Here is a 25,888-nt window from a genome sequence, read left to right on the forward strand (position 1 = left end):
CCAAACCATTCTGAGATGCTACGGCAATGAATGAACTGCAGCTTAGCATAGCTGTTAGCACCAGTGTGCCCGGGGAGCATGAAGGGGCCAGGAAGGCCAACGGCACCTGGCTTGCCCCAGCACTGGTGTGGCAGCAGGACCAGGCCCGTGACCGTCCCCCTGTGCTGGGCTCGGGTGAAGCCACGCTTTGAATCCTGCATTCAGCTTTGGTACCCCACGACATAACAGACATTGAGGTGTTGGAGCCTGTCCGGGGGATGGTCTGGAGCGCGACTCCTAGGAGATGCTTGTGGTTAGGCCCGGAGGAAAGGAGGTTTTTCAAAGCACCAGCGCCTCGCTGTTGGCGCCGCTGGAGTTCCCCCGAGGGAGGGCGGCGCGGCCCCGGGGGGCGGAGGGCGGGGGGAGGCCCTGCCCCCGGGCCGCCCTGCCCGGCCCGGCCCGGCCCCGCCGCGCCGCTCCCGCCGCACTTTCGCGCCCCGCACGGTCCCGCCGGCGCGCAGCATGGCTCCCCCCGCGCCCGGGGCGCTGCCTCTGCTCCTGCTGCTGCACCTCGCCGCCTCCTCCAAGCTCAACACCCCCAAGGTGCTGCTCCCTTTCACCCGCGGCACGCGCGTCAACTTCACGCTAGAGGCCAGCGAGGGTTGCTACCGATGGTGAGTGCAGGTGCCGCCGCCCTTTGTCCGCTTCTCCCCCCGCCGGCACCTGCGGCGGCTCCTCGGCCCGCGGCGGGGCCTGACGGCTCCCGGGGCAGCCGGGCCCTCTCTCACCGCTTTTACCTCGCTGCGGGTGGGTTTGGGCGGCCCAGCAGTGCGGGAGCAGACATGGAGATAATCCCTGAGGGGAAAGGTTGTTTGTTTTGTGCAGTGGGGGTTAAACCCGCTGGAGGGGGGCAGTGTCTGCAGGCCGGGCCCTGAGCAGAAGGTCCCTGCTTGTAAAGGAAGCTTCCCGCCATGGCTCCGTGCCCGACATGTGCCTCACACCCCGTGTGCACACACCCCACACGTGTCCACCTGCTTCTCCTTGTACCCCACACCCCCCAAACGCTCCAGCTGCTTCTCCACGTACCGTGCCCACTCTGCCTCCACACTGCCCGTGTGCTCACCCTGCTGCCCTGCACTCCCGCAGTGCCACCCCACAGACACATGGCCACAGTGCCACCCCACACACACACACGGTCACAGTGCCACCCCCCCCCGGCCTCAGTGCCACCCCACACACACACACACACACACACACGGCCTCAGTGCCACCCCACATGCACACACATGGTCACAGTGCCACCCTGCACACTCACAGAGCCACAGTGCCACCCCCCCCCCCCCCCACACACACAGGGCCTCAGTGCCACCCCACACGCACACACATGGTCACAGTGCCACCCTGCACACACACAGAGCCACAGTGCCACCCCACACACACACACATCGCCACAGTCCCGCGTGTGCAGGGACAGCACCCAGAACTCTGCTCCTGGTGTGGAAATGCCCTTTCTCTAGTCGGTAATGGGGGTCCTGGCAGCCTTGAGCTCAGCGTGTGCACATAAATGAGTTGTAGCTAAGTCGGGAGCCTCTCAGTGCTGCTCTAAGTGTAGGTAACAGCACCCTAAAGACTTCAGCTGGGACAGTGAAGTCGACTTTTAAAAGTGAAAGCTTTCCCGGTTTTCTCAGTGTTGAGCACGTGGGATGTACTCCAGGAACTTCTGGCTGGGATCCCCTTCCTGCCTCGCACAGGGAGCAGGACTGGGCAGGGTTGGGCACAGAGGCTGAGGGCAAGTCCCTCAGCATGTGCACATTTAGAAAGCTCACGGTGGTCTTCGTGTTAAATAAATGTTGCCAACTCCTTGTCCTTTCTGTGGAGCTCCAGAATAGGAACTTAATCAGTAATGAGCAGGAGGTACCCACCTGAAAAATAAGCAGCAGTCGAGGTACATTTAGGATGATACTTCCATATGTGCCAGATGGATGCGTGTAGCAGTTTTCAGTTTTGTGTTTGGCAGTTACTGAAATGCATCTTAAAGGGCTGCATTTTCATTCTCTGCATTTCTTTGCTTGGTTGTTGTATATTTCTTGTGTCTGGGCTGGGTACAAACCTTTGGTCTGTTACAATTGATATATTTGAGGGTACTTATGCAGAAGGGTAGTAATTAATTTCATCCAGAAGTCAACAAAATGAAAGTTCCTAGATGAGCTGCTTGTGGTCATGTAATTTAATTTTTAATGGACTGCTTTAGTGAAAATCTCACAACTGTGGGTTTTTTCTCTTTCTGGACTCGAATTTTTGAAGGCTGCTGAGCCTTTAAGAGGGTTTGGTTTGTGAGGTAAAGTACATTGCATAAAGCTAAACCCCAAAACTCATAAAAGCACGGGTAAAATCTGGAAGTACAGACTCCCTTTCCTGTTTGCCAGTGAGCTGTGAGGTAAGGCTGGGTTGGCTGCAGCCATTCCTGCACATGCCAGGTGCTATCCCGCTGTCAGAAGCACGGAGATCTTTGCTAATCTCATTCTGAAGTCTGCAGATGAAAAGAAGTAAGATTGTTCTCCAGAGAAATGCCAGATTTGACTCACAGTTGTGTCTCTAATGGAGGTGATTTTTGTGCACTTCAGAGCATGTTCTGTTGGTGCTGTTTGCAGCAATGACTCACATCCCTCATGCAGACAGACCTCAGCATCCTTTTCCATCCTCTCCCTCTGCCCTTCAGAGAGGAATTTTGGTTGGGAATTAAGGAAATTACACCTGATTCACCTTGTGTGTGCTGTTATTTTCTGTGGCTTGTAAATGGGCATTTATTCACTTCTGCTTTGCCAGGCCTGGCAGGATGTGGGTTGTGAAACTCGAGGTGTGCTCAGCAAAGCCTCTGGAGGGAAGCAGGAGCTGTGTGTGCCTGAGCAGAGGCTGCAGTTGCATCTGGGGCTCTCTGCCTCCTCCTCCTTGTCCCACAGGCCTGGAACTGGGGGGGGTTAGGAAGAAATGTGTCTGGAGCAGCAGCAGCAGCACAGCCCCTTGCTGGCAGGGTTCCTGTTCCTCTCAAGGAGCTGCTCCTGGACAGGGGCTGTTGAGCTGAGCAGTTTAGGAAGTACCAAATGCAGTGGCTTGAGAAACGATGGGTGTGTGTGTGTGCGTGAAAGCAAGGATTTGAAAGGAAGTGGTCAGATTCAGGCCCTCTGTGTCTGGAGAGGGGACTGGGGGTTTGTAATACGGGAGATTGTGGGGTTAGAGGTGGCCTGTGAGGGCTGTTCTGGTTGTTCAGCATCATCTGATAGCAAATGACACCTTTTGAAGGTCTGCATTACTCATCTCAAGCGTCCAGAATTCAAAGGCAAGTGTCCAGTTTCCTGAAAGATCAGTCTGTAGCATGCTGTGACCTTTTTTTCCCCCAGTTTCCCTTTCAGCCTTCAAGTTTACCTCTGAAAGTAGGATATTTTCAAAGTGATTGTAGTGGTGTCTGAGAATTCCACTGATTGAGAGGGAAAAGGTCAAATTCTATCATCATCCCAGCAGACTGGGAGTAGTGGTAAAGTTACAAGAGTGGCTCTAAAGTATTTTCTGATTTTCAAGATGCTCATGCCTTCTGGAGTTTGGGTTGCCTTTATATTAAAATTATTTTTTGGGAAAAAGCTTTGTTTTCAAAGCACACAATAGTTCCATCTGTAAATATTGTACAGGGTGTTATTTTCAGGCATAAAATACAGTCTGTGCAGATATATTTAGCATTTATATTGCATCTGTATTTGTCTTTTAACTACCTTAATCCATAAATTACACCTGAAAGAATGAAAGCTTTCAGAAGCAGAATTTTCTCCTTGAAACCTGTCATACCACAATAACATTGTCAGGGGGAGGAGGGGAACACACACACCAAAAACCCATTTCCCCCCAAGGTATTCTCCATGGCTGCGTGTTTGTAGCAGAAATTATCTGCAGTGTACAAATATGTTTACATATTTCATTATTTCCATTGAGTGTAGAACTGAGATACATGGTGAGGGCTGGTGGAGTGGAAGAGGAGTTTATTGCCACCTTAATGAAAGGCTTGTGTGTGCTCCTGAAGCTTCACTGAGGGGTTTGCACTGAGGTGATTGCTGTGGGAAAGGAGCTGGTGGCACAGTGGTGAAGGGAGAGATGCTGTGGCTGAGGGTGTTGGAGCTGTGGGATGCACAGAGAGCCCAGAGAGCCCCAACCCACTGCACAGTGCTGCTGCTGCTGCAGTGGCTGGCTGGCAAAGCTCATTTTCTGGCTCCTTACCTTGTTGTGGTTTTGTTGTAAATGGATCTTACTCTCCATGTGCTGGCTTGTGTGCTTTTAAAACACTGTATCAGTAGTTTTCATTGAGATCTGTTGCTTTGCTCCAAGACCAATAGTCTCATCCCTGGCAGTCTGGGAGCTGTGTTGTTTCCTGGATCACCTGTTTTACCACAGGTCTAAAAAAACCTGACTGACTCTCGCTGAAAAATGCTTTGTGTTAACAGTATCTCACAGAGATACTGTTAACTTCCATATTGTGAAGTGACATCTTAAATGTTTGCTATTTCTCACCTGCTCTGCATTTCCTTCTTGCCAGACATTGCAGTGTGCAGCAGGATGTTCTCCCTCTGCCTGCCTCACCTGGCTGTGCTTTCCCAGCAAGGCTTCAGGCTCTTGGCAGTGCCAGCAGGAGCTCAGAATTGGTTTGAGGTGTGCTGGGTGGTAAAGTGAGAGGGGCTGTGCTGCTGTGGCTCAGGTGTGTGTGTTACCTGAGAGTTTGGCGCAGAACCAGAGCAGGGGGTGTGAGTCTGTAGCAGAAGTGTTCTCACAGAGCCCAGGAGGCACAAGAAATAATATTATTTCCCTTAGGTGATGTGTGAATATCAGTGCAAGTTTACTGTTGAAAAAAGCTTTTTCTCAGTCTGAGCATCACCTGTTCTGTTAAGGCAGACAGAAGGATTAGGGACTTGTTTGTTTTGGCCAACATTTCATTGCTCAACACCCATGAAATAAATGGTTTAGACTTTTGCTCATTTTTTAGTCCCAAGAGTGACTGTATAATGTCCCTGGTGTATTGGTCAGGCCAATCTTCCCAAACTCTTGGAGACTTTTACTACCCAATTTCTGGCCCAAATGCCTGATAAAATTCTAAATTATCAGATCAGCTGACAGTCGTGGTGCAGCTCCACAGAGGTGGATTTTTGCTGACTCAGTCAGCTGAGTTTAGTCTGAGGAGCTGACAGAACAGTATAAAACACTGGAGCAATGAGAATCAACAGTGACTTGCCAGGGAGAGAAACAGGAACAGGTGCCTGATCTTTGAACCAGCTGATAAATAAATGAAGTATAATCTGCTGAGGTATTGACATGTGGTGTTACAGACCAGTCAATGAAGAACACAGGCATGGGCTTGGGTGGATGTGTGGATACAATCTTGTTTCTGTGTCTGGGGCCCTGGAGGGGGATGGAAATGGTGAATGAAGCAGGAATTGCCAGGAGGACTGGCGGCCTCTTTGCCGTTGCCATTCATCATTCCTCTGCAACTAGGATTTTACTCTGAAGGAAATACAAATTGGAGACTTTTGTGAGCTTTTTTCCCCTTCCCTCCTCACTCTTCTTTCAAGTGCTTCCTCCCTGCCTTGCTGTTTCTTACAGGCGCTGGCATGGGATCCAGAGCAAGTGCCAGAAATGCTTCCCATTGCTGGCTTCTCAGGATCTAATTTTGCCTTCTGACAAGCCCAGCTCTCAATGTCACACACTGACACGCTGCTGAAGAGCTGCTGTAGTTGGCAGGGGATATAAATTGCATTTTTTGTCACTTAAAGCTGAAGTTTCTTTTTCTTGCCCATCCAGGAGCCAGTAGTGATCCCAGCGTAGTGCTGCTGTAATCCCCAGCCTGGCTGATTAATGCCTTTGCCTCTCTGTGCTTGGCCCTGCATCCAGGTAGCTGTAAACAGAATGTGCTTCTGATATTGCTGAATGATAGAGGGGTCATCAGATACTTCCTGTGTTCTGCTGGAAAAAATACTACTTGTGCAGATTGTTCTTAAATATAAATCAATACTAAACCAAGCCTCGGAAAGGCCCACTTGAGTAAAATTTGTACTAGAAAAAAGACATTCAGCTAATATTCTGCCTCCTAAACTACTACTAGAAGCCAAATAGTGGCTAATCTCAGTTTCTCTACTGCAGTGACTGGCTTTTAGCTGTAAAAGCTTGAAAGTTCCTTTAAGATTGGGGAGTGTATGTATGTTTACAGTTAAAATTTAATTGTTGTCATCTTTGTTCCTCCCTTTTTCTAGTCTGAAAAGTATCCTGTAATTAGATTCCGTTTTACAACACTGCTATTAGTGCAAACCACAGTGGTTTTGTATTACAATTCATAGCCAGATATTAAAAGAACAAATACAAACCACAGTGAAACCCCTGTTGTGTTGTAAACACAATCAATACCAGACTGCAAGAATGCAAAATCCTCAAATTAATAACAAAAAATCTAATGGTAGAGAGTATTAAGCAGTGTAAAGAGCTAAATAAAAGTCAATTTCCTACATATAATACTTATTTAAAAATACCTGCATGCAGACTAAGTCAAATGCACATGCTCAGCTTCAAAAGCCAGCGAGGCAAGTACAGGAAAAGCCTTACTTGTGGTGAATGCTAATATTGTTTAAAGAAACTTGTCAGTGTTGGAAAACTCTTTCATGGTTGCCTGAGAACAACAGAACAACAGGAAAATAACTAATTGCTCACTTTTAATCTTTAAAACATATTTTAATTTTCTAGAGTAAAGCTGTGTGCTACTAATACAGAAAATCATGTTATTTTAGAAACAGTGTAAAACCTACTATAAAAAATATGCACATATTTGTGTACATTGTTTAGGTACATAGACTAGATATAAACAAACAATTTTCAGCTTTAAGCTTTTAATTGGTGTTTAAATTGCCCATTGCATACTGCTGTGGGCTGTTTTTTCCTTGATCAGATAAAGTACTTTGAAATTCTGGGTCAGCAGTTGGTATTGTTGTTTCAAAATCCTCTAAAACTACTCCTTATGCAAGCAAAATACTTTTGGGAGCTTAAGATTTGAAACAGGATTTGCAGTTTTATTGCAGTGGCTACAGCAGAGGTCTGTGCTCACCTGGGCTGCAGCTGTTAACTCTCAGATAATTGAGTGTGGTGTGATGTGTTGTTTTCCAATAGATAGGATTTTAGTCAAGGAGAAATTCAGTTTTTCGCTGGTGTGGATTTGTTGGTTGTGCTGGCAAGAGAAGGAGGTGAAATCTGTATCTGGGGATTCAGGCATACATGACATTACTGTTTGTTTGGAGCTCCCATCCTGCTCCTTGCCGGTTAGAGAATTTTCCCCACACATCCCAGGTGGGCATTTTTGTACATCTTCTAGAGAAAAACTCCAACCCCATCCAGCTTCCCCATCTTTACTGGGGGGTCCAGTGCCCGGTTTAGATTGCATTTACCAGATAGCGCAGCGTTTTCATCAGAGCTGCTGTCATCATCCGGAGAAGCAATTCCCGAGCAGCTTTGTCACCCATCAGTGCTTGCTTTCATTGTTTTAATCCTTCAAAGGGCCCTTGTGAGCGGATCCCGGGCACGCAGCCGGGGCTGTTCCCTCCCTGCTGCCCGGGGAGCAGCAGCTGGGACCGGCTCGGGCACAGGGCTGAGGGTCTGGAGGGATTTGCAAGGGCTTTGGCTGCTGGAACTTTTCACTGCAGTACCCCCTCAGATGTGTATTGCTGCTAGCTCAGATTTTCTTTCAAGAGGCTTGGTTTTTAACAACTCTCCGACTTTTGTTGTTGTTTTATCTTGACGGTTTTGGCGCATTGGAAGGGAGAGCTGGGCTCCACTAAGTAATGCCCTGCTCCATGGGCTTAGGGGAAGGTTGCTCGATTCCGTGGTGCAGAGAATGCCGAGCTTGCCTGCCCTGCCTCTGGCCTGGGCTTTCCCTGCGCTGGGGTCCTCGAGGAGCCGCTGCCATGCAGCTCCCGCAGAGGCAGCCGCCGAGCACACAGCCCGTCCCAGGTGAATGGCCGGGGCGGTCTGGGGGCAGAGCCGAGCCGCAGTGCTGACAGTCCGCCCCCGCAGGTTCTCCACGCGGCCGGAGGTGGCGAGCATCGAGCCGCTGGGCCCGGCCGGCGTCCGCTGCTCGCAGAGAGCGCTGGTCCAGGCGCGCTCCTCGCAGCCCACGCGCCTCACCACCATCATCTCTGCCGAGGACACACGTGAGTCTGAGCAACCCCCGCCTCTCCGCGCATCCTGCCGACCTCAGGGAACAAAGGGGGTGTACAGGCACGTTTCAGTTCCTATGCACAGTCATTTTAGACTTCCCATGGGTGTGGGTTTCAACTTCTGTTTGCCTAAGAGAAGTGTTAATGATTTTAATGATGCACCCTGACCCCCCCAAAATCCACAAATCAAGGGGGAGACTGAAATATAAAAAAGTGTTTAATAAAAATGACTAACACAAATTTGGATAGTTGACATTCAAAAAAGGCGGAATCATACACATTTTGTGTCTGTCATACAATATACCTGGTTAGCTTTCATAGTGACAGAAAGGCACAACCAATGCCGTGCAGTCACTAACTGAAGGAGTTTATGGGTGTTTATTGTCTGTGGGTAACAGCCATTGATGTCTGTGGGCCATGAGAGCACTGTAGCAACCCTGCATAAGCACTCCCAGACAGCTCCCACTGTACCTGTCAGTGCAGATGGAGATCAGAGTTTCTGCAGTCCAGTGAGGAAGGGAACTGCTTCTCTTGCTTTCTGAGCCACCGTTTGACCACGAGTTTCTTCATGGAGGTCATGACCAAGTTTCAGTTCCTTCAGTGTCAGTGTCTTGTGTCACTGGCTAAATTTGAGGTGCATCTTGACTTTATTGTTGTTCTTGATGAGTGCATGCAGTGTTTTGCTTTCTTGTGCTCTTTCTGATGTCTCTTCAAGTGACTGGACAAGTGATTCGCTGTGACGCCATCGTTGATTTAATTCATGGCATTCAAATTGTGTCCACAACAAGAGAGCTCTACCTAGAGGATTCACCACTGGAGCTCAAAATTCATGCTTTGGATTCAGAAGGTAAGAGATCTGCTTGTAGGAAATTAAATTTATATTAAAAGTTCTAGCTGTCTGATAGATGCACTAGCTTTATTTGTCACACTGTTGATTGTTAGAAGCCAAGTGGAGAATTTGAAGGAGTTTCTCTGGATAATACATTGTGAAGTTGTCTGTTCTCTTTTCTTTTTTTTCTTTTGAGCTGAGGTAGTCTAAAGAATTTTGCAAAAGGATGTTTTAGTGAACAGTCAGGTATCTGACAGGAGGTTCAGAGGTGATGTTTGAGACCAATTGCCTATTGCTCAATCTGTTTAATTACTACACAGACGCTCACCTTTTGGACACACCATTTAGGATCACAAGAGTCAGTGCATTTGTGAATGCATTGTTATTTAATAGGAGCAGAAAACTAATGCTTTTTGTAGTCTGTCGCATCAGAAAAAGAGCCATGATCTGCTAAGAATTCCATGCTTTCAACAATCAAGTTTTGTGCACACATAGCACTCCAAGCAAGGGATTTTTAGGATAACTACTGAGGGGAAATAATGTGTCAAGCTGCTATAAAAAGTGGAATTAATTGTTTTGTTTACTGTGCCCATCCCACCTGTGTTTGTAAACCATGAATGTTTTGAAGTATGGTGATATGTTAATAGTGAAAAGTAAATATGTTTTTATCCTATGTGTAGTGCTGGATTCGTGGCTTGGTGTTGTGCAAACTCGAGGGTGCTTCAGGGTTCTTCTTGCAGGGATAAAATAGAGAAATTTCCCAGGGAAATAAGTCATGGTTTGTGTTCCAGTGAGACTCTATGCTTGTTCTGTTTTTGTTTTCATCTGGTTGTTTGATTTGTAGGAAACACTTTCAGCACTCTGGCAGGGTTGGTGTTTGACTGGACAGTGGTGAAGGACCCGGAGGCCGATGGCTTCTCAGACTCCCACAACGCTCTACGGTAAAGTCATTTCCTTTGCTCTCAAAGGATTTGTTCAGTCTGATGTGCCAAAAATATTTCCCCACATCTGGGCAGTTTATTGAACTGATGCCTAAAATTATAATGTTAAGGGTCAGTTGTTTCAGGTTGGGTTTTTTTAAGCTACTTGACAGCCTGGGCACTTGGTTTTCTGTTTAGTTTAACTGATAGTGTTAGTGAGTAGCTCTGGTAGCTCTGATGCAATAGTTAGAAATAAACAGATGCAGTTGTTGATCTTGCTGGAACATCTCCTGCAAAAGGAAGATTTATCAGTAAGATTGTTATCTCAGGATTTTAGCAGAGTTTTATTTTTAGCTTTTTAAGGAATAAAAGTCCCTTTCCATTTCAGAAAGGAGCTCTCCAAACGTTAAGAGTTTCCAGGTGTCAGTGGACACTTAGTTCTGGTGTTGAAATAGGATTCCTTGTGGGGAAACCAGTTCTCCTGCAGAGCACAATGGTTTACAGCCAACTTCCATCCTCAAACTCTGTCTCCTCATACACTGCAAGTGGAGTGGGGGGAGCCAGCAAGGCTTTGCCCCTGGGCAAACACAAACTGATTTTGCAGCCTTAGAGAAGCAGCATTGGTTGGGGAAAGCCTGCTAAGCCCATAATACACCTGAAGCTGCAGGTACAAGTGAGAGCCAGAATGAATGGCTCAGTGGGACTGGATATCCCAAGTCCTGGTACATATGGAGCTTTTTCTTTCAGTATAAGTATTTGCTGATGTCATTTTAACCAAAGTAATATTGATATATGCTCTACTGTTAGCATAACTATGATAGCATTAGAATGTTCTACAGGTGGTACAGCTTTGTGAAATAAATCATAAATTGTCATGAAAACGTTAATATCCATAAATGTTCTCCATATGGCTCTACTGGTTTTACTCTGAAAGTGCACATGAAGCCAAGCAGATCATGTGCATAGAGAAGGTGATACCCTATAAAACATGCTCCTTTTCCCAAAATTTCCTGTCATTTGCCCATTCATTGCAAATTCCTTCCCTCTCTTCTGTCCCTTTTCACTGAAATTTCTAACAATTACTACAAGTTTTCTGCTTGTAGATGATTTTCATAGTCATTTATAAAATACATCCTGGCTTCCTGAGGGAGGTCAGAGTTATGTTCTGGGTTTGCTTTTATAAACATGAGCTTTGGGTCTTGCACATCAATTCTTCAACAACGTAGAGAGTTTTTGCAGTCTCACCTACTGAACAAACTGGAGGGGTCATTGTAGACAACATATGCAGTGTTCTGATAGCTCACAAGCAAGCTTCAGACAAACTTATCTGTCACAGAAATTAGCTGCAGATACCTCAAAGAATGAGTAAAATTTGGATATCTGGTCCCAGGCAAGCATCTTAAATTGGCTTAAAATTGGAAGTGGCTGGGAGTAGATGCTGGTGGTGTTTCTCTGTGGGTTTACAAAGGTTGTTTAACAATTTTTTATTCACTTTGTGATTCACCTTTTAGTATACTCAAGTTCTTAGAATCCACTTACATCCCACCTTCCTATATATTGGAAATGGAAAAAGTTGCCAAGCAAGGAGATACCATTCTGGTGTCTGGAATGAAAACAGGGAGTTCTAAATTAAAGGCAAGACTTCAGGAAAGCATCTACAAGGTAAGATTTCTGAATGTCAGTAGGGAAGATGGATTTCTGAATGTCTGAATGAGCATCTGTCTCAAATTTTTCTGTATTCTCCAAAATTATCTTCATACAGGCATGATTTTTTTTCTTGATTCTTGCACTGTGTGCAAAGAGCAGATCTCTGTCCCAGTCACTGTCCCTTGCATTGCCCTATTGTGACAAAAGTTGAGATGAAACTAAAGAGCCAATTGCAGCAAATAATGTTTTTCACTTCCAGATTTCTAAGTTCCTGCTGCATGGTCTCCTTCAAACAAATGAGCTGCTTTTAATGTGGTTACTTTTCTTTCCCCCTCCATCAACAGGATGTACAGCCTGCGGAAGTCAGATTACTTATTTTGGAAAATATCCTTTTAAATCCAGCATATGACATTTATCTTCTGGTAGGAACATCAATTCAGTACAGAGTTCAGAAACTGAGGCAAGGGAAGATCACAGGTTTGTTCTGTTCTCATTTATTTTTATTTTTTAATGCTCTGTGTGAATTTTTAACTGCTGAGATATTTTTAATTGTGTTTAAACTGCTTTGTTAATGTTTAATACTGTTTTCCTAAGGCACACAGTGATACAGCTGCTTAGTTCTTTCAGTCAAAAAAAAAATTGTGACTGTTAAGAGTATACTCTTGCAGATTTGTCAAGGATGCAGAGACAAGGGTAACTTAAAATAGGAGCTAGCACTGTCATTTTATATGTTGACAGTCACTAAGGAACTGACTGACTTTCTTACTTAAATCAAATTTAGATTAGTAACTTTTCTAACAGAAAATGTTTTATTGGCAAATGGATTTGCTCCACAAAGTGAAGCCTTTATAAATGTGGGTTAGCTGGCTTTATGCCCGTTTCAAAATGCAGTGCCTTGAGTTTTCCCTCATTTTTCTTTTTCTCCCTTTTGTCTGTTTTTCTTTTTTTTTTTTTTTTTGGAGCTGGAAATCAGTTAAATGTTAGGTCTAAATACTGAGATGATATTAGTTGAGAATTGCAGTTTCACAGATACTAAATTTGCCAAGAAGCTTGTTTTTTGTGTGTGTGTGTGTTGATGTGATGACAGAAGCGCTATTTTTACAAGACACTGAAAATATTGATTTAATATGTGCACTAGGCATCAATAAAAAATAATCAGCAATAATTAGCAGCAGCTAAACACTGCCACACCTGCTTTTATTGTTTCCTCTGGTTTGTTTCACCTCCAGAAATAGCAATGCCATCAGAGCAGTACGAGCTGCAGCTCCAGAACAACATCCTCCATCCCAAGGGAGATCCCTCCCGGCCAGTTGCCAAGCTGGACCAGGCAACATCCACTGTGACTGCGTTGCAGCAGGGCCAAACCAACATCATCCTGGTGCACAAGAGTATCCTTCCTCAGGAATGCTTCTCCAGCCACCACTCTGTGGCAGGGAGACAAGCTTTCCACCCTTGGCAACACAGAAAGATCGAGTTATCCTCATTTGTGCTGAGAGTCTGGAAATCAGGAGCCATGGAAAGCAGCACTGCTGTGAATTCAGTCTCAGCAGAGCTGTCTGATGCCTTGGAATGTTTTAACAAATTAAGTTGGCAAAAGATCACTTAAATCATGTCTGTTCCCCTTAGTCACTGTAGAAATGTATGGGGCTTTATTTAATTTTTATATTTCAGTCATTATATTCTCTAGTGAGTTCTCTCCAAAGAGCTCACTGCCTTGCAGTGGAGTGGGGATAATGTTTATTTGCAGTGTGCATTAGCTGTACAATGGCCCCAGAGGCAGAGGAGTCCCAGGAGGAAGCTGGTCCTGTGCAGAGGCCGTGTGTTCCTTGACTGAGCCCGCAGGTATCCGCATGCAGGGCGTGTCCAGGCTGCCCAACAGCACTGTCTGTGTGGTGCCTCCTGCATATTTGGGTTGGTATTTATTGCTGCACTCTGCCTCATTGCTTAGTGCAATTTCTGGCCTTGTTGCTGATTTTCATGCCGTAGCTCCACGCTTCCGTTCAGTGTTAGTTTTCACAGAAAAGTAATTTTATTCATAAAAGTAGCTCAATGTGAAATGGGTTTTATGTACTTTCTTTTATCTCTGTAGTCAGCAGTTTAAAATAATGAATGTTCGTCTGCAGTGTGTGGGCACCAGAAGCAAAATGCTTTTCTCCATTAGATAAAGAGGCTGTTGGTTTGTGCAGTTCAATATTTCCTCTTTTGCAGGATTTACAGTTCATCCAGGTGACAGATGGGTCCTGGAGACGGGCAGACTTTATGAAATTACAGTTGACGTGTATGATAAATCAAGCAATAAGGTGTATTTATCTGATGTAAGTTGAAATGTTTAGATACTTTTCAGTGACTGTCTCCTAAATCCCAACTTGCTTTGAAATTATTTAAGTGGTTTCTTATTTACATTGAGACAGGACAGTGTAAAGCTTGTTGTTTCTTGCTTTTTCTTTTTTTTTTTTCCATTTGTTTTGTTGTTGTTATTTTTTAAAAATATTCTGGGTGATTCATGCGAAATTGTTGGAGTCTTAAGTGATATAGAAAAAATAGAAGTTGGGCAAAATCTTTCAGGTTAGATGGGGCTTGGAGCAGCCTTAAATCATCCAGTGCCACCCCTGCCAGGGCAGGGACACCTCCCACTGTCCCAGGTGCTCCAAGCCCCAGTGTCCAGCCTGGCCTTGGGCACCGCCAGGGATCCAGGGGCAGCCACAGCTGCTCTGGGCACCCTGTGCCAGGGCCTGCCCACCCTCACAGGGAAGAGCTACTTCCTAAATTCTATATACTAGGTAGCAAATATACATAGTTATTAAAAAACTGCAAAAGAAACGAAATTGAAATAGTTCAGTTGAAACAAGAATAAAATTATTAAATTATTGCTTTTCAGAGTATTGGAGCTAGGGGAATATTATTTTATTTACCCACAATTGCTTTTGGGATACAGATCTGAGTTTGAGCTAGAGCTCAGCAGTGTGCTGTTGAGGCAGTATATTAATGTGTTCTTTTGTGGTGAAGAAGGAAAAGATTAGAAGAATACTGTAAAATATGAATTATTTAGTGGTATAAATATGGGTACTTTAATGTTAAATTACATGTTGCTGATAGTTTAAGAAAAAACTTTCTGTGGAGTTAATGTTATATCTAAAGGTAAAATCTTACTGAAAGACTGAAACTTGCATGGGGAGAGTTCTGATCAGTTCCAGCAGCGAGTCTTTGTGCTGTGTTATTAAACAGTGGTTTGCTCACTGACCTGTTGTGTGTTCAGGGTTTTCTGTCCTCCATTGATGTCAGTCACCTGTGGCAATTTCTGTTTCATGTTTTGGTTTTAGAATATCCGAATTACTACAGAGCTGTCCAAAGAACACTTTGAGGTGCTGCAGTCCTCTCTGAATGGGTCCTATCATTATGTGAGGGCTGTGAAGGCGGGGCAGACCACGATTGATGCTGCACTGACATCAGTAGTTGATCAGGTGTGTCTTTGTGAAAACTCCTCTGCTTCACTGGTAGGCCTAAAAATAATTGAGCTGTGCAGTAGTGACTTCCTAGCAAAAGGAAACCTAAGAATTACATGGGGCTGAGCTGTCTTTGTTTGAACAGATTAAGAGCCAAATTCTAAAATCCTTTCTTCATGGAAACTGTCAATTGAGTCAACAGAGGATTTGCTTAAATTAAAGACTGTGGGATTTTGCTCCCAAGCATGTGGCAAACTCCTGTTAAGGCAGTGGTGCACAGCACTGATTTCTTTTCTCGTGGCAGATCCTTGTGCTGGGCAAGGGGCCTCTCACAGGCTGAGGGAATTTTACACTTTATTGTGGTAGGATCATCACTCATACCCTGGCCTTGTTCTGCAGTCAGTTACATTGGGGAAGTTTGCTATCAATTGGTAAGTGACCTTAAACTCTGGAATGACAATCTGCCAAATGTATCAGCCTGCACATTTCTCCAAATTAATATTCATTAACTTTCTGCTGGTTGGGCAGGCTGCTGAATGTATGGCTAACTAGGGCACGTGGTGTGGAAGTGAGTTGCTTTTGCTTGAAAATTCAACACTTCAACCCATTTGCTGTGAAATCATTTTAGTGATTCCTTGAGCAGGATTTAGTAGCTCCTTCAGTGTGCTAAGCCACGGTCATTTTCTGTGTCAGAAATGTTCTCTTCAGTGGAAAGGCATCCCCTGAGAGCTGTTTTAGGCTCAGAACTGCAGTAACAGTGTGTTGTGCCAGAGGGTTGTGGCACTGCAGTGACAGCAGAGCTGTGAAGGCCAGTGTTTGGGGGGGCTGAGCAATGGCTCTTTCAGGCTGAATTTTGTACACAGTGGGATGAGCAAAGAGTAAATGTAGGTGTTGAGCCTCCAGATTGGCTCTCCAAATGAGGTCTCAAAACAGGAGCAGTGAAAGAGTGTATTTCTTCTTGCCTTTTAAATTAATGTGGGCACCTGGATCTTCATAGAACTCACTAGTACTCATTTAATCCAGTGGCACACCTTGCTGCCAGGAGCTGTTTGCTCACTAGGAATTCCTGTTCATAAATGGTCCTAAATAGTTTTCCTTCCTCTCTGAGGTGTTTTCAAGGACTTGTCTGTACCTAAGGACTAAACATTAACTCTGGGAAGCTCTGTGATGCCATTTATAACACTGTGCTGTTGCACTTTGCAGGATGGAGGTGTTCATACCTTACCAGTTCCAGTGCAAAACCAGCAGGATGTGGAGATCTATGTTCCAATATCTCTTGTACCCAGCATTCTGATGTTTCCTTGGCAGCCAAGAGCAGGAGTCTACCGGTACACAATCCAGGTATGCCAAAGAATACACTCCCAGCTGCAGGGAGTGCAGCTCAGGCAGGCACACTGGGGCATGACACCACTGAGCTAGGGTTGACTTTGGATGCTTTAGGCATGGTGGCATCCAGAATCTAACTTGGAGGAACTTCATGGGACATTGGTTACAGGAATTTATTGTAAATGCAGGGCTACCAATGAAAGAAGGAACGATGAGGAGGACTCTATCTTATTAGAAAGTTAATTTATAACTTTATTATACTATATTATATTAAAGAATACTATCCTATACTAAAGAATACAGAAAAGATACTTATTGAATGTTAAAAATATAATAATGAAAACTCATTACTCTTTTCAGAGTCCTCATTGGCCAATGAGTTAAAACAGCTCACACTGGAGTTTAATCAAGCAATCACCTTGAGTACACAATCTCTAAACACATTCTACATGAACACAACACAGGAAGAAACAAAATAAGAATTGTTTTTCTTCTCTCTGAAGCCTCTTGCTGCCTTTCAGCTTCCCAAGAAAAAAGCTCGTAGCGAAAGAATCACGTTTAAAAAGTGTGAATACCCTAGGAATTAATATGCAGTTCAAAAAGCACCAAGAAACCAACAAACATAAAAAACTCCACTGACCTCCACCTTTTGTCTTCCCTTCCTCTCTCCCTCATGCATGCACCACACAGTTGTGCCTGGAATGGTTTGGAATTCCAGGAGCATCCTATATCCAAAGATCCACAGAGATCATTAGAGGCTGCCCTTTGCTGGCAGGGATCGGAAATATGAATGGGAGTGTGAAGTGACTGCAAAAAGGGCATGGCAAGATTAATTAGCAGCACTCTGCCAGCTTTGGACATCAGTATTCCTCACTGGCCACACACCTCGTGCTCCTAATACTAAGTTCCAGGGAGGCAAAGGCCACAGCTCGTTTACAGAAGGGATGATTTCCATGTTTACTAGCTGTGTCTTTGCTCCCAAGCTGTCACTTATTCCTTATGCTTCATGAAGCAAATGGTTTTTGTTGCAGTACCCAGTATCTCCAATCTAAGTAGGCAAAAGAAAGTTGTGCTTTCTCAGCCCAGACTTTTATCCCAGGCCAGTGATACCCAGACCCAGCACTCAGGTGTTGGATGCACAACTCCTGCCTCTCCCTTTTAGCATAAGGTGGTGCTCACTTTTGGATCTGTGTTAAGTAAACCATATCCAAATAGGCAGCAGGACACTTGGTGCCAGGCTCTTCTCCCAGTTAACAAGGGACAGGATGAGAGGAAACAGCCTCATGTGTAGAGTGGATGTTAGACAGATTTTTCCACAGGAAGAGTTGTCAAACACTGGCACAGGCTGCCCAGGGCAGTGGTGGAGTCACCATCCTTGGAAGGGCTCAAAAATCCTGGAGTGTGGCACCTGAGGATGTGGTTCTGTGGTGGATTTTATAATCTCAGAGGTGTTTTCCAGCTTTATTGATTCAGTGACTCCATGGAGAGAATCAGTCTCACAGGATTAAACTGCATTCTCCAGTGGAAATCAAAGGCCAGCTCCATTGAGTTAAGCCCTGCATTTCTATTCGTGTGTTCTGTGGGATTAGTTTGCTTTACTTTGTGCTATTCCTGACCACACCAGCAGAGTGTGGTAAAAATGCTTAGTAATAAATCTGCATTTTCAGTGCTTCATAATTCTGCTGGAGTTTTCCCTGTAAGGGAAAGGTAATGTGGTTTTGTTTCCTACCTCTCTCACAGTTCTGTTCTCACCTTGTCTTGCATATATAATGAAGTGTTTCACTAGAGAACATTCCTTCATGGTACTGCAATAATTGTGTCACTGTTCTTACTTTGATATTTTTCTATAAAAACAGAAACTTTTCTCTCCCAAGATTTAAATTTTGCTGAAACTTTGACTTTTCTTCTGGTCTCTCCATCCCACAATACCACTGGTCAGCAGCATTCACACAGCTCAACTGTTCCTGCCTCTCCATCAGAGTTTGCCTCCCACTCCATAGCTTCAGTCAGGCTATTTCAAATGGGTGAATAAAGTTTTTCTGAAAATAAATGGAAAGGGATTTTTGGATCTAGCCAAATTCTGTTTATAGCTGAAGTAATTCCCTCCAGATGGTATCAGAGTGCCTGGCAGGCTTTCCTTTGGCAGCTGTCTGGTTTGTTGGGGGTTGCTTTGTTCCTGTTGGTGCTAATGAGGTGGTTTCTGTTGCACGAGAGGTGTGGTGCCAGCTGTGTGAGGCTGAGCACCAGGAGGTTCTGGGGAGGGCATTGCTCACAGTGACTGTGGAGCTCCCTGCCAGGCTCTGGGTGGTGGTGAGGCTGCAGGGGAAGCAGCTTTACCCTTCCTCTCCTCAGTTCACACTGACTGCCAGAGAGAGAAAATGTAGTGAGGTGGCTGGGGTTTATCCAGGGACCCTCATACAGTTATTAAGAATTGGGTACTTCTGTTTTATGTTTTCTGCTCATCTCCCTGTTTCAGCTAAAATACCTTTACAAATATCCTGAGCTCTTGGATTCTTTGAGCTTTTCTCACCACATCCCAAGCATCTCCTCTAACACACCACTACCTGTTTATTAATTTGTCTGTGTGCTTCTGTAATCAGGTTGTGCACATGCTCAGAGGAAGGAAGAAGGGAAATTACCCTCCTCTTCATTTTCTTTTTGTTCTCTTTCCCTGGTAAAAATTACTAGCTAAGTTCCTGCATAATTTACATTTGTTTGTTTTCCACACTGTCCCTCTAGACAAGATTTATCACCTTGTTCATTTTTAATTATGAAATAGGTTAAAGGAAATTTTGAGGAAGTTAAAGAAATTAAAACAATATACATCAAAAAATAGCTCCAGTGTTCACCTGTGTTTTACACTGATGGAACTTTTGACATTTGTTTTGGCATGTGAAAAGCTGAAATTAAAAGGAATGAAGGGTAGAAATCTTATGTCTCTCTTGCTTATGAAGTTCTGAGATGTTATTTTATTTGTATGTCCTGTTCTCAGTGCATTCCTGGTTTTCGTGCAAAATATCCAAAGCTGCAGAATTTGAGAGCCATGTACTTGAGTAAATGTTTGAAAGATTTTCCCCTCTGTATTTCAGGCTCAGGGTGGAAGTGGCAACTTCAGCTGGTCCTCTTCTAACCCTGCAGTAGGGACAGTGACAGTGAAAGGAGTGATGACCACGGGGAGCGAGCCTGGGCTCAGCATCATTCAGGCACTGGACGTGCGGAATCCGCTGCATTATGGAGAAATGAAGGTGAGAGATTCATTGTTCAGTGATTGGTCTTGAATATGGCTTTTGGGAACAGCCAAGGCACTGAGAATGCCATAGGTATTCCCCTTCCAATTCCTGCCCTGTGGCAGGGTAAGGGATTAGTTTCAGTTTGTGCTTCAGGGAATCCAGCACTGTCCAGTGCATTAACTTTACTCCCATTTTTGCCCCTTCCTGATTTCCTTGGCAAGTCTTTTTCCCTGTTGGAAGTTTTAAGTGCAAGAAGGAAATGGTAATTGACTCCAGGCCTGGCCATCTAAGCAGACAAACCAAACTAAAAATTCATTCTATAGGGTGATAGGTGGGTGTCCTCCCTTGATACCAAAGGGTGACAGTTGTTATCAGGATGTACAAGGAAATTTCTGTCTGGAGAAGTAACTGAAGTGAGCACAGTGCTGCAGACTGACTGCAGATACCTGAACTGGCCAAGAGAAAAAAGTATTATAGGAAAATTAGGAGAAAATGGCAATGAAAACTATAGCTTCCAAGAGGAATATTGTGATGTCTCAGCAGACCATCCCTTGTTCTTAGTCATGGTGGTCAGTGTGTGGTGTGGAGTGAGGGGAATGCAGGAACAGTACATATGGTGGCCCCAAAGAGAAGGGTATGACATTAATTAAAACCTGTTCAGAATGTAGCTTACACACTTGCTCTGAAATAATTCTGTGAACGACCCAGGATGCTGCTTTTTAGCAGTGCAGCAGTTACCAGCTGGAGACACAGGAATGAAGATTTTTTTAGCTAAAACTTCTTATCCTCAAACATAAGTCAAAGCCTGAAGATAGAAAGAAACCTTCTGTCCACGTGAGCTTTCAGAGCAGTGTATTGCACAATCTGAATAGGTTATTTTTGAATGCCTTTTTTCCTGTGTTAGGAGCTGCTTTCTTTGTGGAACAGCTCTTCAGAGTTCTGTTTACTGACCTCAGTGAACAAGTTTTTAGTAGTAGTAGTTTTAGGAGTAGTTAATCCACACAGATTACAGCTTTAACTCTGTCCCATATGGTTTGGTATCCTGAAGCCAGTTGCAGAAGATTAAGTAGTTAAAGATACTGCAAATAAAAGCTTTGATCACAGTGATTGCTATGAAATCTGTGGATTCTTTAATGGATGCTAAACCTCTCCCAGCTGGTGATGGAACCTCCTGGAGATAGCACACAGCTTTGTCCACACTGCAAAATCTGTAAAGCAGCAGTGTTACAGGAGCAGCAGTAGAAGGGAGCTCCCCAAGCTGCTGTGGGAGCAGAGCCCTGACCCAGCCGTGTCCCTGCTGTGGGAGCAGAGCCCTGACCCAGCCCTGTCCCTGCTGTGGGAGCAGAGCCCTGACCCAGCCGTGTCCCTGCTGTGGGAGCAGAGCCCTGACCCAGCCGTGTCCCTGCTGTGGGAGCAGAGCCCTGACCCAGCCGTGTCCCTGCTGTGGGAGCAGAGCCCTGACCCAGCCGTGTCCCTGCTGTGGGAGCAGAGCCCTGACCCAGCCGTGTCCCTGCTGTGGGAGCAGAGCCCTGACCCAGCCGTGTCCCTGCTGTGGGAGCAGAGCCCTGAGCCAGCCCTGTCCTTGCAGGTGTACGTGAGCCAGCCCAGCGCCATGGAGTTCGCTCCCTGCCAGGTGGAGGCACACGTGGGGCAGGTGCTGGAGCTGCCCCTGAGGATCAGTGGCCGGACCAGCGTGGACAGGGAGGAGCTGCTCCCCATGAGTGACTGCTCACAGCTGGAGCTGGTGGTGGAGCTGGAGAACCCCGGCGTGTTCAGCCCACTTGAAGGTGCTTTAACTCCATCCCTGGGCTGGAGGTTAAATTGGTGGCAGGTCACACCTCTCCCAAGTCACACTTCTCCCTTAGATCACTGATTCATGGCTCTGTGCAGGATCCCCACAGAAGTGCCAAACCTCAGAGGGGAGGGGGTCCAAGTAGTTTTATTTTGAGGATGTATTTGCTTTTTTCTGCAGAATGGTTTGAGTTGGAGAGAGCTTAAAAGCTCATCCAGTCCCACCCCATGCAATGGGCAAGGACACCTCCCACTGTCCCAGGCTGCTCCAAGCCCTGTCCAGCCTGGCCTTGGGCACTGCCAGGGGTCCAGGGGCAGCCACAGTTTCTCTGGGCACCCTGTGCCAGAGCCCTACCACCCTCTCAGCCAAAAATTCTTTCCCAGTATCCCATCTAGAACTTCTCTCTTTCAGTTTGATGCCATTCTCTCTTGTCCTGTCCCTACATGTCCTTGTAAAAAGTTCTCTCCATCTTTCTAGTAGGCTTCCTCCAAACAGCCGTGTTGAATTTGATGAACATGCCTGGGCATTTCTTTCCAAATAAGCTCTTGTATATTTTTAATTTATCTGACAGGAAGACTTAAGCCAACTGCTGATTTCTGCAGTGGAGTGAGAGTGAAGGCTGAATTTCAGGGCTACACCAGGCTGGTGGTTGTGTACACCCACGGGCGCGTGCGCCTCAGTGCCAGCATCACCATCGCCGCCTATCTCCCACTGAGAGTGAGTCTGCTTCCTCTGCTCCTGGAGAGATCCAGGCTCCAGCACTGGGACACCTTTGCATGACAGGGAACTGCTTGTGTAAGGATAAACTGAGGTGGGTGGGTTCACATTCCACCACTGGCTGGTTCAGTGAAGGAAATATGAAAGCAGCTGAGTCCGGGGTCAATAGATGGAAATGCAGAAGAGGCTGCTTTGTTAGCTCATCTGCAGAGGCCTAGCACTGACTGCAGGCTGAAGTCTGAGTATTTCACCATAGCTTTCCCTCAATATGGAAAAAATGTTAGTGCAAATCCTACAGATTGCTGGTTATAATGATGTAATATGATGTTGTGAAAAACAAACTGGAAATGGTTCTTGTGTGCTAAATGTCAGGTTAATTGCTGTGGTGCTGAGCAGCCCTGGCTGTCCCAGGGATGCACATCAGTGCAAAATTTGTTAGATGGGTTTGAAGTAAAAGTTGTGTAGGAGAATAACTACATACACAGAACTGTTCTGGAGAGAGCACTGTCAAGTGAAAGTACAATTCCACATACTTTCATACATTTTAAATACTTATTTAAAAGTGTAGCAGAATACTATCTCTCTGTGCTCAGAAGAATATATTAAGGGTCTCTCTTTTGTTGTAGTTCTTCATGAGAGAGATGTGATAAGAATGCAGCTAAAACTTGTCTTTGGATCCGTGGCTTCCTTTGAATCTAATCCAGCTGGACAGAATCCTTGTGGATTTTGGTGCAGCTCTGTTTTTCACTAAGTGTGCTGACAAACCACTGCATGGGAGAAATCACAGCCTTATCCAAGCAGAGCTGTTCCATTCAGAAGGAGGTTTATTTTGTAGAGCACAACCAAACGGTGTAAATGATTAATTTTTAATTAATTAATTATTTTATTACAGGCTGTCGATCCACCATCTGTCGCTTTAGTGACTCTGGGTTCCTCTAAGGATATGTTGTTTGAAGGAGGACCGAGGCCGTGGGTCCAAGAACCTTCCAAGTTCTTCAGGAGTGTTGCTGCTGAGGATGCAGAAAGCATTGCCCTGGCTTTACTTGAGCCTCCCACACCTCGAAACAACAACCAGCACTGGGTTAGGGTGCTGTGCAGGAGCCTGGGAGAGCAGGTGAGTGCCAGAAGAGCTCGCTGTTGCCCTCCACCAGGCACTGGTAACTGCCTCCAGACAGATTTATGGTGCCATATGCCTGTTAGGTAGCTAGATGCTTTTATAATGAGCCAGTAAAGAACTTGGGTAGGTACATTGTTTATGCATTATGATGCACATTTTAGAGGGAGCATTTCACAACATTATGTTAAAAAGTGGTTTATGATGGATTTTATTGCAGTATAAACCCAAGTTGTGGAAGCCTTATGTTGTGGGATGCCTTGAACATCCTGATGAGTGCAGGTTCAGTTTGCATGAACAGGATCAGAGCAGAAAGTTACTGAGCAGGCTGGCTCCTCTGTCTGACCTGCTTCTCTTAACTGTGTTACCTTCCAGTGTAATTCTGTTTATTCTATCAAATGGCAGCCACAGGAATTGACTGCTCTGCTCTCTGTGCAGCCTTGGTGAACATGGCCATGCTCATTCTCCAACTGGTTTTATTCTCACCAACATACAGAAGTGATTTCTCCTGCTGTACTCACCCTCCTCAGCCCCTGAAGCTTTTAGCTTCAATGTAATGTTTTCCTCTGCAATTCTGCAAGGCCTAAGCATTTTGGCTGGGCTTCCAAGTTCCTCTGCTTTGCTCAGTGGCCACTCACCAAAGTGGAGCTGTTTCTGTAAGTGCGGATTCAAAAGGAGCAGCCTTGGTGTTGCTGTGCAGGTCTGTGCAGGACTGGCTGTCCCCAGCAGGTCACACCTGCATGGCTCTGCCAGCACCAGTGCATGGGGGATGGGGCAGGTGCCCAGAGCTGCCTCAGCCTTCTCTGGTTTTGTATGCACTTCACTTTGCTGAAGGCTAAGAAAGGAGTGGAAAATAAAATATGAGATGTTTTTAAACACACTGAAGTGACTATAAATGTTGCCTTTGGGCTGTTCTGTTCTCACTCTGCAAGAACACCTGCTGTTTCCTTTTTCAGTTACAAGAGATTTGTTGTTTGAATCAAATTTGATAGTGATGAACATGAACACCTAGGAAGGGTTCCCAGGGACAGTATTTTCATAGAGATAAAGACCTGTTCTTGAAATATGCTGCCCCTTTTACGTCTTCCTGTGTTTTAATAGTGCTGTAAGTCCCCAAGAATCATATTTTTGCTTTTCATTCTGATATCGCAGTGTAACTGAGACCTGCAGAATACAGCATGCCCGAGCTCAACTCTTTCCTCATTTGCTGTTTTCAGGTTATTACCTTAACAGTTGGGAACAGGCCCACAGTCACCAACCCTTTCCCAGTGGTTGAGCCTGCTGTGGTGAAGTTTGTCTGTGCTGTCCCTTCCCGGCTGACTTTGATTCCTGTTTATGGCAGCCCTCAGCTGGATCTCTCCTGCCCTTTGCTCCAGCAGAACAAGCAAGTGGTAAGCCTGGGAAGTGGCAGGAGAAGAAGGTGTTCTTACAGCTGAAAAATCAGCGTTTGGGGCTCCATGTGTGAAACAAAGCATCTGAGCTGCTGCAAGAGGAGCAGTAACTGGAGCTGTGGCCACACTGGTGCCCTTGGGAGCTCCTGCACAGAGCAGGCTGGGGGGGTCCTGCAGTAAATATACAGTGGATATGTGTGGATTATTAGGCATAAAGAACTTTGCTGTTCTGTTTTTCTTCCTAACTGGTGTTGTCACATGTTGGCTGCTGAGTAAACCACGTTTTGTCATGTTAATATTCCCAGGCAAATGTAAAAGTCATCCTCGTTCCCTAAAATGAATCATTTTAAAGAGCTTCCATGTAATAACAAGAGGAGAAGGAGACTTTTGTGTATTATTAGCCACCTCAGAGCTCACTGGCTTTTCTGGTTCCATTATGTGTCAGCCTGCCTTGGTGCACTGCTGTTGCTAATGCATTTCACCAGAGCAACACCAGAATTTTGAGCTTTAACAAACAGCAGTGTTTGTCATGATTTGTTTGAATTCTAAAAACAATTTTGTTGAGCTGTGGTTCAATTTTGTTGTTGTTGGTTTGGGGTTTTTTGTTTGTTTGTTTTAAGGTAATTCACTGGCTAAAAAAACCCCAAACCCCTGCTCCAGTAAAACCCCCTTAGAGTGCAGAGATTCACAGAACGCTCTGAATTGGAAGGGACCCACAAGGGTCATGGAGTCCAACTCTCAATGGCCCATAGAGGACTTGAACCCACCTGGTGTTAGCAGCACCATGCTCTGACCAGGTGGGATAATCTCAGGGCTGTTGGAGCACAGCTTAATGCCTTGCACTGATGGCTCCTTTTAATGAACATTCCTCATGTATTGATGTTGTAACAAACCTCATGGATCTCAGCATACGTTTCCTTTAATGATTAAAAAATCCTGTTGTATCTGTTCAGTTCAAAATATTCCTTGTTTTTCAGGTCCCTGTTTCCAATTACCGTAATCCAATACTGGATTTGGCTGCCTATGACCAGCAGGGCAGGAAATTTGATAACTTCAGCTCTCTTAGTCTTGTGTGGGAATCCACAAATAAGGCCATTGCTCGTATTGAGCTGGAGCTGCCAATGGAGCTGACTCTGAAGGAAGAGGACAATGGTCAGAAGAAAATGCACGGTATGAGTGGGTTGAAATGAGCATTTCATTGTTTGAAGGTCAGGATTAAATCTGTTTGGCAATGTCTCATCTTGATTAAAGAAGTTCCTGTAATCTACA

At 45.3% G+C, this 25,888-nt stretch overlaps 1 protein-coding gene across 1 annotated transcript in view; it reads left to right on the plus strand.

Moving 5' to 3' along the window:
• The first annotated feature begins 501 nt into the window (after positions 1-501).
• NUP210 (nucleoporin 210) overlaps positions 502-25,888 on the plus strand; it is a 48,192-nt gene continuing 22,805 nt past the window's right edge. Inside the window, exons 1-17 of the mRNA XM_058031935.1 lie at positions 502-653; positions 8,068-8,204; positions 8,926-9,057; positions 9,884-9,980; positions 11,471-11,621; positions 11,951-12,083; positions 12,836-12,994; positions 13,449-13,517; positions 13,815-13,921; positions 14,927-15,067; positions 16,253-16,390; positions 19,465-19,620; positions 21,194-21,392; positions 21,969-22,114; positions 23,007-23,228; positions 24,446-24,619; positions 25,597-25,789. Of these exons, the coding sequence (XP_057887918.1) occupies positions 502-653; positions 8,068-8,204; positions 8,926-9,057; positions 9,884-9,980; positions 11,471-11,621; positions 11,951-12,083; positions 12,836-12,994; positions 13,449-13,517; positions 13,815-13,921; positions 14,927-15,067; positions 16,253-16,390; positions 19,465-19,620; positions 21,194-21,392; positions 21,969-22,114; positions 23,007-23,228; positions 24,446-24,619; positions 25,597-25,789 (2,506 nt within the window). The remainder of the gene's footprint in view (positions 654-8,067; positions 8,205-8,925; positions 9,058-9,883; positions 9,981-11,470; positions 11,622-11,950; positions 12,084-12,835; positions 12,995-13,448; positions 13,518-13,814; positions 13,922-14,926; positions 15,068-16,252; positions 16,391-19,464; positions 19,621-21,193; positions 21,393-21,968; positions 22,115-23,006; positions 23,229-24,445; positions 24,620-25,596; positions 25,790-25,888) is intronic.

Source organism: Melospiza georgiana, chromosome 11, assembly GCF_028018845.1.
Source record: "Melospiza georgiana isolate bMelGeo1 chromosome 11, bMelGeo1.pri, whole genome shotgun sequence".
Classification (NCBI taxonomy): Eukaryota; Metazoa; Chordata; class Aves; order Passeriformes; family Passerellidae; genus Melospiza; species Melospiza georgiana.